Here is a 12,819-nt window from a genome sequence, read left to right as displayed (position 1 = left end):
TTGTATTTCTGTGGTGTTGGTTATTTCTCCTCTTTCATTTCTGATTGTTAGTCCTCTTTTTTTCTTTTAATGAGTCCAGCTAAAGGTTTATCAATTTTGTTCATCTTTTCAAAGAACCAGCTCCTGGTTTCACTGAGCTATCCTATTGCTTTTGCAGTTTCTATTTCATTTATTTCTGCTCTAATCTTTATTATTTCTTTGCTTCTACTGGTTTGGGGTTTTGTTTGTTGTTCTTTTTCTAGCTCCTTTAGGTGTAAGGTTGTTTGAGATTTTTCTTCCTGCTTGAGGCGAGCTTATGTTGCCATAAACTTCCCTTTTAGAACAGCTTTTGCTGCATCCCAACGATTTTGGCCCATTATATTTTCATTTGTCTCTATGTATTTTTTTAAATTTACTCTTGGATTTCTTGGTTGACCCTTTCATTGTTTACTAGAACATTCTAATAGCCTGCGTGTATTCGTGTTCTTTCCAGGTTTTTTCTTGTGGTTGCTTTCCAGATTCATAGCACTGTGTTTGGAAAAGATGCATGGTATGATTTTGATCTTTATGAATTTATTGAGACTTTATGACTTAATATATACTCTGGAAAATGTTCCAGGTGTAATAGAAAATGTTTATTCTGTTTTAGAATGCACTGTTCTGAATAGATCTATTAGATTCATCTGGCCCAATGTGTCATTCAAAGCCACTGTTTCCTTGTTGATTTTCTGTTTGGATGATCTGTCATTTATGTAAGTGGGGTGTTAAAGTCCCCTACTATTATTTTATTATTCTCAACTAATTGTGCTCACTTCGGCAGCACATATACTAATATTATTCTCCACTAATTCCTTTATGTTTGTTATTGGCTGCTTTATGTATTTGGGTGCTCTCATGTTGGATGCATATTTACAATTGTTATATCTTCTTGTTGGATTGTCCCCTTTATGATTATATAGTGTCCTTTGTCTCTTGTTAGTCTTTGTTTTAAAGTCTATTTTGTCTGAGAGAAGTATTGCTACCCCAGCTTGCTTTCCACTTCTATTTACATGATAAATGCTTTTCCATCCCTTCATTTGCAGGCGGCATGTTTCTCTAGGTCTGAAATGAGTCTTTTGTAGGCAGCATACAGATGGGTCTTGTTTTTATTTGCTTATCCATTCCATCACCCTGTGTCTTTTTTAGGAGCATTTAGTCCATTTACATTTAATGTAATTATTGGTAAATATGTACTCTCTGCCATTTTGTTACTTGTTTTATAGTTGTTTTTGTAGTTCTTCTCTGTTCTGTTCTTGCTCTCTTCTCTCACGGTTGGTTGGCTTTAGTGATATGCTTGGATGCCATTCTTTTTATTTTTTACATATCTGTTCTGGTTTTTTTTGATTTGTGGTTACCAGTAGGTTTGTATATAACATCTTCTGCATTTAGCAATCTGTATTAAGTTAATGGTCCCTTATGTTTGAACCCATTCTTGACTCCTCTCCACCCCACCCCCCCATTTTAGGTACATGGTGTCATACTTTATACTCTTTTGTGAGTCCCTTGACTGATTTTTATAGACGTTTTTTACTGCTCTTGTGCTTCCTAAATTTCTTACTGCTACTTATGGTCTTTCCTTTTCACTCAGTGAATCCCCTTTCCCATTTCTTATAGTGCTGATTTAGTCACCATAAATTCATTTATGTTTTGTTTCCCTGGGAAACTCTTTCTCTCCTTCTATTCTTAATGATAGCCTTGCTAGATAGGGTATTCTTGGTTGCAAGGTTTTTTTCCCCTTTAGGCACTTTGAATATATCATGCCACTCCCTTCTGGCTTGCAAACTCTCTGCTGGAAAATCAGCTGATAGCTTATGGGGCTTCCTTTGTATCTGTTTTCTTTTTCTTGTTTTAAAAATTGTCACTACTTCTTGCCATTTTAATGATTGTATCTTGGTGTGGGCCTCCTTGGGTTGATTTTATTGGGGGCTCTCTGTACCTTCTGGATCTGTTTTTCCCCCCACATTTAGGAAGTTTTCAGGTATTATTTCTTTAAGCAAATTTTCTACCCCTTTTCTCTCTTCCCCTGGCATCCCTATAGTGTGACTGTTGTTATGCTTGATGGTGTCACAGAATTCTCCAAGTCTCCTTTCTGTCTCTCCCTCTCTCTCTCTCCCCTGTTCAGGTTTATTGCCTTCCATCACTCTGTCCTCCAGGTTGCTGAGCTCTTCTTCTTCTTCTAGTCTACTATTTATTTCATCTAGTGTATTTTTATTTTCAGCTATTGAGTTCTTCATCTCTGGTGATTTAGGTTTCCTCTTTGTTGAGGAACTCACTGAGGTCCTTTATGCTTCACCAGTCCAGTGAGTATCTCTATGACTATAACTTTAAATTCTGTATCACAGATATTAATCTTCTCATTTTTGTTTAGGTCTCTCGCTGTGATTTAGTCCTATTCTTTCATTTGGGACATATTCCTCTGTCTCATTTTGTCTAACCTTCTGTGTGTAAGCAATGTCAGCTATATGTACTGCTCTTGAAAGTAGTGGCCTTATGAAAAAGAGGTCCTATGGTGCCCTGCAGTGTCCCCTGTTGACTACAACCTGGCACTTCAGGAATGTCTCCTATGTGTGTTGTGTGTGCTCTACTGTTGTGGATAAGCTTTTGCCTTCATCACAGTAGTATCGCACTGCAGGGTTCTTTCCCTGTATTGGCCTCTAAGTAGCTTTTGTTAGTGGATGGGGCCTGCAGTTAGATCAGAGATCTTCCCCCAGCCTACTACTAGGGCTGTAGTCTGGCTGGTATGTGTGTTTATCATCCCATTTTCCAAGGCCAGGAATCACTTTGGAGCAGTGCTAGTCCTTTTGGGGTTGCTTACACACTGCCAGGCTTGTGGCACTACTTTGGATGGGCTCCAGCCAAGGGCATTTTGGAGGGGGCCAGTCAGCAGAATTTGGGGCATGGCACTTGGTTTTAGCAAGGTTTATGTACATCTGCTATGTGAGGGGACATTTCTGTAGGTGAACCTGGGTGCAGTTGCACTGCTAGCAAGTTAGGTAGCATTTGTTGGTGCTGTGCTGGTTCCTGTAGGTGTCTGTGTATCTAGGCTGGGGAGCAGGGGAGGTAAATGGTGCCCACCAGCTCCTTTGTTCCTAAAGCAGTCTCCCAATGACCTCTGCCCCTCTGCACACACTTTGAGAATAAAAACAAATCTCCCTTCACTATACCCTGGGCATTTTTCAAACTGTTGCTTCTATATCTCCATGGGCTGTTGTGCTGGTTCTGGAAGGAGAGGGACAGAGTTTCCTCTCACCCTTTGGCTCCCCCAGAGCCAAACCCACTAATTTTTAATGTTCTAGGGGTTAAGCCAATTTTCAGAACTCATGAAATTATACCCAACTGGTTTTCAAAGCCAAATGGTATGGGGATTAATCTTCTCTGTGTAGGTTCCCCATCCCTGGGGTGCCTGGCATGAGCGTCTGTGTTTTTCCCCTATCTGTACCCATGGCATCCCTCCCTCCCATGGACTCGTTTAGCTCCTGAGTACATACATCTCTTCCCTTCCTATCCTCTTCCATGTGGCCTCTTCTCTACATTTAGTTTTGGAGTTTGTTGTGCCAGTCTTCAGATTATTTTCTGGGTTATTTACACTAATGTGGTGTTATCAAGGTATATCCCTGGGATAAAGTGAGCTTAGGGTCCTCCTACTCTGCCATCTTCCCCAGAAGTCCCAATCATTTTTAAGTTAGGACTTCCAACCTGTCCAGCATTCAAATATTCAGACATCCCTCTGGGAAATTTGTGGTCATAAAATCAGGCAACGATGGTTAAACTGACCAAAAGCTTGACAACTAACCAGTTTACTTAACCATTTGATTATATTAACAATGCTTCTCTCTTTGAACAATGTGTAGTGATATGCTCCATATGAGCCCCTGGGTTAGATACTGAGGAGTCATTCCTAAAAAACTAGTGCCTCTACCCTTGAAAAACCCAAGGTTTGTTGGGGGTCACAGACACATATACCATGCCGCCATGGGGAAAGCTAGGGAAGCATGGTAGAAAGGCACTTACCTTTTGCTTATGAAGCACCTAACTAGATGCCAGACACGATCTTCAATCCTCTCAAGACCCTCACTCTCCCTACAGATGAGGAAAGAGAGAGGTAGGTAGTTTCTCTAACATTATAAGCATCTCTGTAGCAGAGCTGGTATTCACGTATCTTTTGACTATGATTTTCGTGTTTCTCACACAAATCCATGCCCTCCAACCTCAGGGCCTACCTGGGCGTTCATCTGAGCAGTGAAGACAGTGGTTGGGATGGCACAGCCTCTTCTCCTGACCCAGCCTGACCCTGGGGTGTAGTCGCAAAGGAGGAAGATGACATACAAGGCCTGCTGTCTGAGTTGTCCTCATGCCTGTGTTTCCCATGTGTCTGTCTTCCCTCAGCCCCCAAATCAGCAGTCTTAGAAGAAATGCTCCATAACCTAGATTTCTGTGACATTTTGGTACTTGGAGGGGACCTGGACCCAAGACAGGAATGCTTAGAGCTCAACCACAGTGAGCTCCATCAGCGACACCTGGATGCCACTAACTCCACCGCAGGTTACTCCATCTATGGTAAGGCCACACTTGGCCCCTTCACCTGGTGGTGTCCTTTCAGAGCGCCTTCATGCGAGAGTCATGAGTGTGATGGCACTCTGGCACCTGTGGAATAGGGGTCATGTGGAGACTCTTGACCTCAGAGCATGGACTTAAAGTCCCTCCTTCCATGAATTACTCCAGTATCTTGAGGACCTGGCCCACATCTCATTCCTGGGAACATCTACACAAAGTAGGTGCATGCTTTATCTTATAATGTTTGATCTCAGCAAATATTATAGCAGCATTTGACAGACTGAGGCCAAACATTCTGGTCAGAGACCAATGTATTTGGAAATCCTGTGGGTCAGTTTAATTGGCTCCTTAGAACTTCTGTGCCTACTCATTGCCCTTAAGCATCTCAAAATTCAGGAGATTCACAAGTCTCAGCAGCCACAGCCTGTATCCCCCATCTTCTGCCTTCTTATGACAGGTGTGGTCTCTTGGCACAGGTGTGGGCTCCATGAGCCGCTATGAGCAGGTGCTGCATCACATCCGCTACCGCAACTGGCATCCAGCTTCCCTGGAGTCCCGACGGTTTAGAATCAAGTGCTCAGAACTCAATGGACGTTATACTAGCAATGAGTTCAACCTCGAGGTGAGTGAGCCCTGCTATCATTAGGGAATCTCACACCCACTTGTTCCTCATTTGTCTGGGCCCACCTGCCACTCTTGGTCAGCAGCACCTCTCCCTGCTCTTCCCAGGTCAGCATCCTCCATGAGGTCAGAATGTCAGACAAGGAGCACGTCAGCCACCTTATTGTGCAGCCTCCCTTCCTACAGTCTGTCCACCACCCCGAGTCCCGGAGTAGCATCCAGCGCAGTTCAGGTAGGTGGCCTTGGAGGAAGGACCTCAGGATACCAGGTGGTCACTGTGATTGAAGACCACCCACTAACAGGTATGTTGCAGGAGCTACAGGTACCCAGAAATGGGAAAGCTGGGAGCCCTACCTCTCAGATACTCACAGTCTCAGTAAGTGGCCAGTCAGGGAAAGAAGTTACACACAACATATCATAACAGAGTTTAGTACAGAGTACTAGGGTGAAATCTTCCAAGTCTTTTAGGCCTCAGAGCCACATCCTGTGTGAAGCTTTCCATGAACCCCTTCATATGCTCACACACATGCATATGTACACCATATTGGGGTCTCCCACCCTTATTTCTGTTCTAGTCTTGCCATTTATATTACTGTCTGGTGGGCCCTCCATCCTTATGAAATTCCACAGTCACCTGCCTGTCAGTGGACGCTGCCCTAGAGTTTGAGGGGGAAAGCCAGAGATAGAATTTACATCAGTTAGTTATTTCATTTACTTCCCACAATTACCCATTGTATAGATGAAGAAAATAAAGCCCAGACAGGGTAAGGAGCTGGTCCAGAGTTCTACAGCTGAGAAATGGTAGAGCAGATTTTAACCTACACATGGATGTTTCATTCACACACCATCCCAAGACTGAGCTAGTCCTTCCGTTCACCATGTCACGTGGATTCCTTCCTTGTTCCAGTGGTCCCAAGCATCGCCACAGTGGTCATCATCATCTCCGTGTGCATGCTGGTGTTTGTCGTGGCCATGGGCGTGTACCGGGTCCGGATCGCCCACCAGCACTTCACCCAGGAGACTGAGGCTGCCAAGGAGGCGGAGATGGATTGGGACGACTCTGCGCTCACTATCACAGTCAACCCCATGGAGGTGATCCCCGTGCAGGGGCTGGGATCTTGGGGCAGGATGCTTCCCCTCCACCAGCTCCACCTTTCCTGTGCTGGAAGCCCTGCCCCAACTAGCCCAGCCCCACTGACCCTTCCCTTTTCTGAGCACCTCCAGCCCACGCAACCTGCATGGACCATACTTTCCTACCAGCTGCATTCACTGATTAAAAACGTGTGAATCGCTCTCACCCTACAAACAGAACCAGACATTTCTTAAGACAAGCAGCCATGTGGTGTCTATCCCTTGCCTCCCCCATAGTATTTAACTCAGAGCTGACTAACACTTAAAAACTGAGTATTGAATTTTTGATTAACAGTGTAAATTAGATGGCTTTGCTCCATCCTGCCTGCAGAGCTCATGTAAAGGTTCAGAACAGGTTAAAACAAAAATATAACATCAATACTTGCCATTCAGTGAGGCCCCATTATACCAGACACTGCATAAGGAGCTCTGTATATACCACCTCATTTAATCTTCACAGCCCTCTGTGAAGTAGGAGTCCTCATCCTCACCAAGGTGGGAACCAACTCTGAGAGGAAAGTAAAAGTGCTCAAACTTATACAGCTGGTAATGGCATTGCCAATATTCAACTCAAGGTTACCAGATCCTAACATTCATAACTTTCAGTTAGCCAGCAACCTCCAGCATCCACCCATGAGGGTCTAAGACCCCAGCTCTGGACATACAAATATCAAAGTACCTTTTGGTCTGCCCATGGGCCCTGGGTGCTAGAGGCAGGGGAAGATCAGGAAAAGTCACTGAGAAATGAAGATTCTCCCAGTTTGTTCCTCAGCGTCCCCCTAAGTTGGCCTCATGCTCCAATTTCATAGCCAGAGTGCCAGTGCAGCTCAGCTTCTTCTAGCACAGGGTGTAGGTATAATGCTGAGTGCACCACTCACAGGAACACAAGCATCTCCCTCTCAGAGAGCTGAGCCTCAGGTGTGGCAAATAAACCACTCTGCCTAGAACAATCTGAGTACCAGGCAAGAGTGTTCTTACCGAGGGCTAACCTGCTGATTCCAATGGTCAGTGAAGCATGAGTAGGGAGATCCACTGAGGCTCAAGTATTCAGGAAAGATTTCCTGGAGGAGGTTAGCTTGAGAGAGGCCTTGAAGAATGGGGGCAGGGGGCAAAGTAGAAGGGAAGCCACTCCAGGGAGGGGACACAATCACACAACAGCAAACAGCAACTCAAAACATAAATCCAAAACTAAGATTTTGCTAGAATCACCAAAAAGCTGGCCAGGAGGGTAGGGGGAATGGAACTGGAAAAGAGTGGGGTTGAGTTTGAGGACACAAGTCTCAGAAGGTGAGGGAAGGCATGGAAAATGAGGACCATGGTCCTTCCCAAAGGAGTATTTCGGAGGGGCAGTACACCTGAGTCTTGGCTGAAAAGACGACCTGCTCCCAGAGAATATAATCTCACCTGGGAACAGGCCGTAAGCTTAAATGCCATTATCTCCTGGAAAAGCAAACACTTAAGGCTTGGAAAGTTCCATATAGACAGGCTTCAGAAATGCCAGAAAGCAAACCTTGGCATAAAAGGCTCATTAAATGATGGAAGGGATGGGCTTCAATGTCTTGTGTTTAAAACACACAATTTACCTTGAGTGCAGATCTTAGAATTTGCTATTTCTTCGCTGTCCTTAGCCCTCCCATTTCCCTTTCACCAGAGGACTGCCCATCCAGGAGGCAGATCTCCAGGCCCAAGGATTTAGCGTGAAGGGAAAGGAATTCAAGGGGCCCAAAATATTCCCTTAGTGGAGGAAGAAACGTTTAGGTTCCAAAGCAGCTTTTGCTCAGCCCCTGATGAGCATATACCTTCTCTCCCTGACATCCAGAAACATGAAGAACCAGGGCATGGAGAAGAAGAGACTGAGGAGGAAGAGGAGGAAGAAGTAGAGGAAGACGTGAGCTCCAGCAGCAGTGACTCAGAGGACAGCGAAGAGGAAGAGGAGGAGGAAGGGATGGGCAGGGGCAGACATGGGCAGAGTGGAGCCAGGCAAGCCCAGCTGGAGTGGGACGACTCCGCCCTTCCCTACTAGTGCCCAGCTGTCTGCGCCCACCCACGTGTCCCTTTTGTAAGCCTCACCCCAGTGTACACCTAAGTCTATCACATGTCGCCTCTGATTTCTAGGACAGGTCTGGGCAGGCCCTCCCCAGTGTCCTGGAAGCCACCCGTTATGCCTTGGGCACTCCCTATGTCCCAGCCCCAGGGTAGTTCCAAGAAGCCCAGGGTCATTAGTGGAGACTTCAAGGTGGACTTTGTCCTGTAGCCCTCACTTTTCCTGCCCTGGGCTCACCCAGCATCCTGCCGGCCAATCTGCAGAGTTCTGCCATTGCTTTTCTCTGCAGGGAAGAAAGTAAGCCTTTATGTCACTCACCTCCCCCGGGTTCCCCATGGCCAGGGACCTTGGGTTCCAGCTCACTGTGCGTGTACCTGACCCAGTCTCCTCTTCCACACAGACCAGCAGGTTCTCTTTACCTGACTCTTCAGGTGGCTTCACACAGGCAAGGTGGTCAGACTTCACACACAAGAGGTCTCAGTCCTTAACACTTTAAAGGAAAATCCTTGTTGAGGCAAAATTAAATGTATAGGGAAAGGTTCACACATAGGCGCGTGCACACCCACATGCAAACATACACCCTCCCCAGTTTGGAGAACCTTTCCCCTTTATCCTTTTGGAGGCCACATAAAGCTTAGATGAAAAGTCCAAAACCAAGAATAGGTCCTTGACCACAGCAGGGCCTGAACCCCAGCCAAAGCTATCTGCAAACCTACCTGCCTTGGTGCCCTGCTGGGGGCTGCCACCACAGGACATTGCAGAAACCAGGAAGCACGCCACAGAGGCACTGCCCCAGGCAACAGCATGACAAGCCTGCAGCCAGGGACCAAAAGGAAAGGCTGATGAGATGAGCAGCTAGGCGTCATGGTGGGCACAGATCTGGGGGACAGGGGTGAACGGTGTCTCCTGAGCCAGAGGTTAAGAAGGGTCTCAGCATCTAGTCTTAGGGTCCCTCATCACCTGTCTCACACTGTTTTTCCTCTTAAAAAAATACATTCCTCTTGGATGTATTAGGACAAGCATGAACTGTGCTGGATCTAAAATGAAAAGTTTGGGGATCTGAATGCTAGGAATTAGAAGCATATCTGTGATAGTAACAGCCGCTGCTTTATTCTCATAAAAGGAGCAACACTTCGGGTGGAGGGCAAATAGATCTGAAAACCTAATTTCTTTCTTTCTTCTTATTTTAATAAGAAAATCTTTTCCACCTCCATCCTAATGTGGACACCTCATGACGAGAACTGTTGCTATAGTAACTCATCTGTGCTCTTTTGTGACCAAGAGAATAGCAGGCAAGAAACAGGACCATCCTAGGACTTCCACGAGGCTCTGAGACCATCTTTGTTTTGAATGTCTCTGGCTTTGTCCTCAGTATGTACAATCTGTCCCCATCCTCCTGCAGTCCCTACCCCATCCCATATTGGCATAGGCACAGAGCTGGCCCCTAGTCACAATGGCATTCAGGTTCAAAAGAAGAGAATCTGTTCATTTTATTCACCATGTCACCAAAACAAAGCATAAGGGGGACCATCATCAGTGTCTTCCACCCAGTGAGGATCCGTGATAGGCCTTTGCAAAATTCTGATTCAAGAAAACTACCTTAAGTGGCTTTTTCCACCACTGAAAGTGGTTTTTGCAGATCTGTTCCCTCCTTTGAGCCTCACAATAATTATATCAGGGAGTTGGGATATCTATTGTCAGGAACATTTCCCTTACGAGTAAACTGAGGTTCAGAGATTGAACATCTTGTTCAGAGTCATTCAGAGGCATAGACAAGACTAGACTCCCCACCTTCCACTCTTGGTCCAGTGCCCACCACCCTGCTTCTACTTATATTCATATTTATGCCGCTAACAGGCATTGCTGAGGACCTACTGTGTGCTAAGCACTCAGCCAGCAATGATGGGACATGATAAAGCTGAGTGAGATGAGCTCCTCCCCCTCAGAGACATAAAAGTTGCAAAGGAGAAACAAATACGCATAGAAATTATACAAGAGACCGACATAGAGTGGGGAGAGAAGTCACAGGAAGAAGAGGAACACAATCACAAGTGCTCTTGTCTTTTCCCTCTTAGGGAAAAATGAAGGGAGAAGTTTGGAATTTTATATTCATTGAATGGAAATAGACACATCTGTGAATTCTCCCAACCAAAAAAAAAAAAAAAAAACCCTTTTCTATCAGGCTGTCTGCACGTCTACAATGAGAAAATAGGTAACGCTGCTTAGCCCTCCCAATTCCCTTAAAAAATGCTCCAGTTGGGCATTTAGGAGCTAACAGAATTCTCCCAAAATTATGGCAGTAAAAGCCAAATTTATGGTTTAAAACTAAACTTTTGTTATTCATAAGATAATTTGTTTTTACTGTTTCAAGTTTTTATATAAATTCTAGGTAGTTAACATTTAGTGTAATATTAGCTTCAGGAGAATTTAGTGATTCATCACTTACATACCACACCCAGTGCTCATCACAATGAATTCTTTTTAATTGGATTTCCATTTAAAACATTAAGTCTGGTTTTCGTAAGAGCACCTTGCTCAGTATGTTCGGATTGGTTGGGGTGGGAAGGTGTTCCTCATGCCCTGTGGCTGTCTCCAATTTCTGCATCACTTACTCAAGGTTGAGTGAGCTATTTGGGGCATACATCAGGGAGGGTATGGGAGAAGCAGGTCAAAGTGGCATTTGGCTAGGGTAGCAGAGTTCAATCATCTGTGACTAGATTGACAGAGGGAAACAAGGGGAACAACACATCAGGACCCTCTCCATCAACTCCTATTGTAGGAGGTCACACTGCATGTCAGCTCCACAAGTGAAACACTTGATGCTGCTAGATCAACGGATGTTTATCACATCCCATGCCCTACTCATCACCATGGATGAGAACAAGAGGAATGGTTATATAAAAGGAGCAAAAGCATCAGGTGGTATTCAGGTGAGTGGCAAGTAATGTCACTTGCCCTCTACCAGATATTCTAATTACGAGTGAAAAATGTCACTAATCGGCCCAGCATTTTCCAGACTCCATATGCTGGTATCAGGGAACCAGAACTCCCAGATGGCCCAGACGCCATGCAGCCTGGCATCTAGACAGCAGCAGCAGCAGATGCAGGCTCAGACCCCAGAGGAACAGCTGACCAATCTGGCCACAGGCCAGACCATTGTTTATCTTGCCAAGAGGATGACCAGATTCTGTTCTCTGGAGCTGGAAAATAGGCTAAAACCTCTCAAGTGATTCAGGTGACAGGGAGGAAGAGGAGGTTGAAATGGAAAAAGCCAGTATAGACTGAGTTGCCTCAATGGAGTAAAGGAATCAACCAGTTGGTCACCTGTCTTAAAGAATACTGAAAGTATATTCTAGTAAGTTAATCAAATCCTTTAAGTCTGACCAAGGCCCAAATTTATGTAGATAACAAAAATGTGATTTTAGTGGGATCTTAGTTCATTACCACTTTCTTGAATGTTCTCCATCATCCTATCAAGCAAAGTTTAGACCACACATCTCTGCAGGTAACAAGAGCTGTACCTTGTGGACATGGACCCTCCAGGGAGAGGGCTCCTGGTGGGAAGCAATGTCCTCCGTGCCTGTACATACAGCAGATGTCGGCAAACTCTATCTGTAAAGAGCCAGATAGTAAATATTTTGTACTTTGCAAGGCCATATTGTCTCTGTTGCAAGTATTCAACTCTTCCACCATAACATGAAACAAGCCACAGACAATACATAAACCAATGGATATGGTATGTTCCAAAGAAAATTATTTATGAATACTAAAAAAGCCGACCATTTGAATTCATATTTTTACATATCATGAAATTTTATTACTTTTTTTTTTTTACTTTCAACCTTTTAAAAATTGAAAAACTCTGCTGAGCCCATGGGCCATACAAAACCCAGCAGCCAGCCAGATGTGGTCTGCGGGCTTTAACTTACACACCTCTATCATACGTTCATGAAAAGCAGTCCTCCATTTGCCAAGGAAAAGAAAATTGCTGTCTTAGACTCTTCTTTCAACTACCCAGGGGCCTTTGCCTCCAAAATGAACAGCAACTCCATAGCCCTTAATTAAGCTGTTTTAAATGTCCATGTCCCAGCGAGGAAATGACAACAACCAAAAAACAAAACAAAACAAAAACAAAAAACACCTGTTACTGGTGGAATTGACTCAAACACAGGCAATCATTCATCATTCATCGAGAACTCCAAGCTCTGGGTCCAGGAACTGACTGACCACTGAGCACTAACCCCCTAGAGCTCAGGGTCAATTCCCAGGAGCAGCACCTTCCCTACACGACTCAGCCCATAATGATTTCTAAGCAGGAGTGTTCATTATCTCAGACTGATTTCCATTTTAGCCCTGCTCATGCCATTGCTCTAAAAATGATCCTAAAGACTGTTGACTGAATCAATAGCAACATAATCAGTAGAAAGCCCTACCCAGCACATTTCAAAATT

General features: G+C 44.8%; 1 protein-coding gene across 3 annotated transcripts in view; it reads left to right on the top strand.

Annotated features, from left to right (window-relative positions):
* The window catches only part of CLSTN2 (calsyntenin 2), a 608,534-nt gene extending 596,510 nt beyond the window's left edge, over window positions 1–12,024 (top strand). For all 3 annotated transcript variants that reach the window (XM_043595270.1, XM_043595271.1, XM_043595272.1), the window contains 5 exons: window positions 4,405–4,575; window positions 5,049–5,194; window positions 5,302–5,425; window positions 6,101–6,285; window positions 8,144–12,024. In XM_043595270.1, coding sequence (XP_043451205.1) covers window positions 4,405–4,575; window positions 5,049–5,194; window positions 5,302–5,425; window positions 6,101–6,285; window positions 8,144–8,347 — 830 coding nt within the window. In that variant the 3' untranslated portion in view covers window positions 8,348–12,024. The remainder of the gene's footprint in view (window positions 1–4,404; window positions 4,576–5,048; window positions 5,195–5,301; window positions 5,426–6,100; window positions 6,286–8,143) is intronic.
* Window positions 12,025–12,819: the final 795 nt, after the last annotated feature.

This window comes from Prionailurus bengalensis, chromosome C2, assembly GCF_016509475.1.
Source record: "Prionailurus bengalensis isolate Pbe53 chromosome C2, Fcat_Pben_1.1_paternal_pri, whole genome shotgun sequence".
NCBI classification, from domain to species: Eukaryota; Metazoa; Chordata; class Mammalia; order Carnivora; family Felidae; genus Prionailurus; species Prionailurus bengalensis.
The sequence above is the reverse complement of the archived record's forward strand: the minus strand, read 5'-3'. Positions and strand labels throughout refer to the sequence as shown.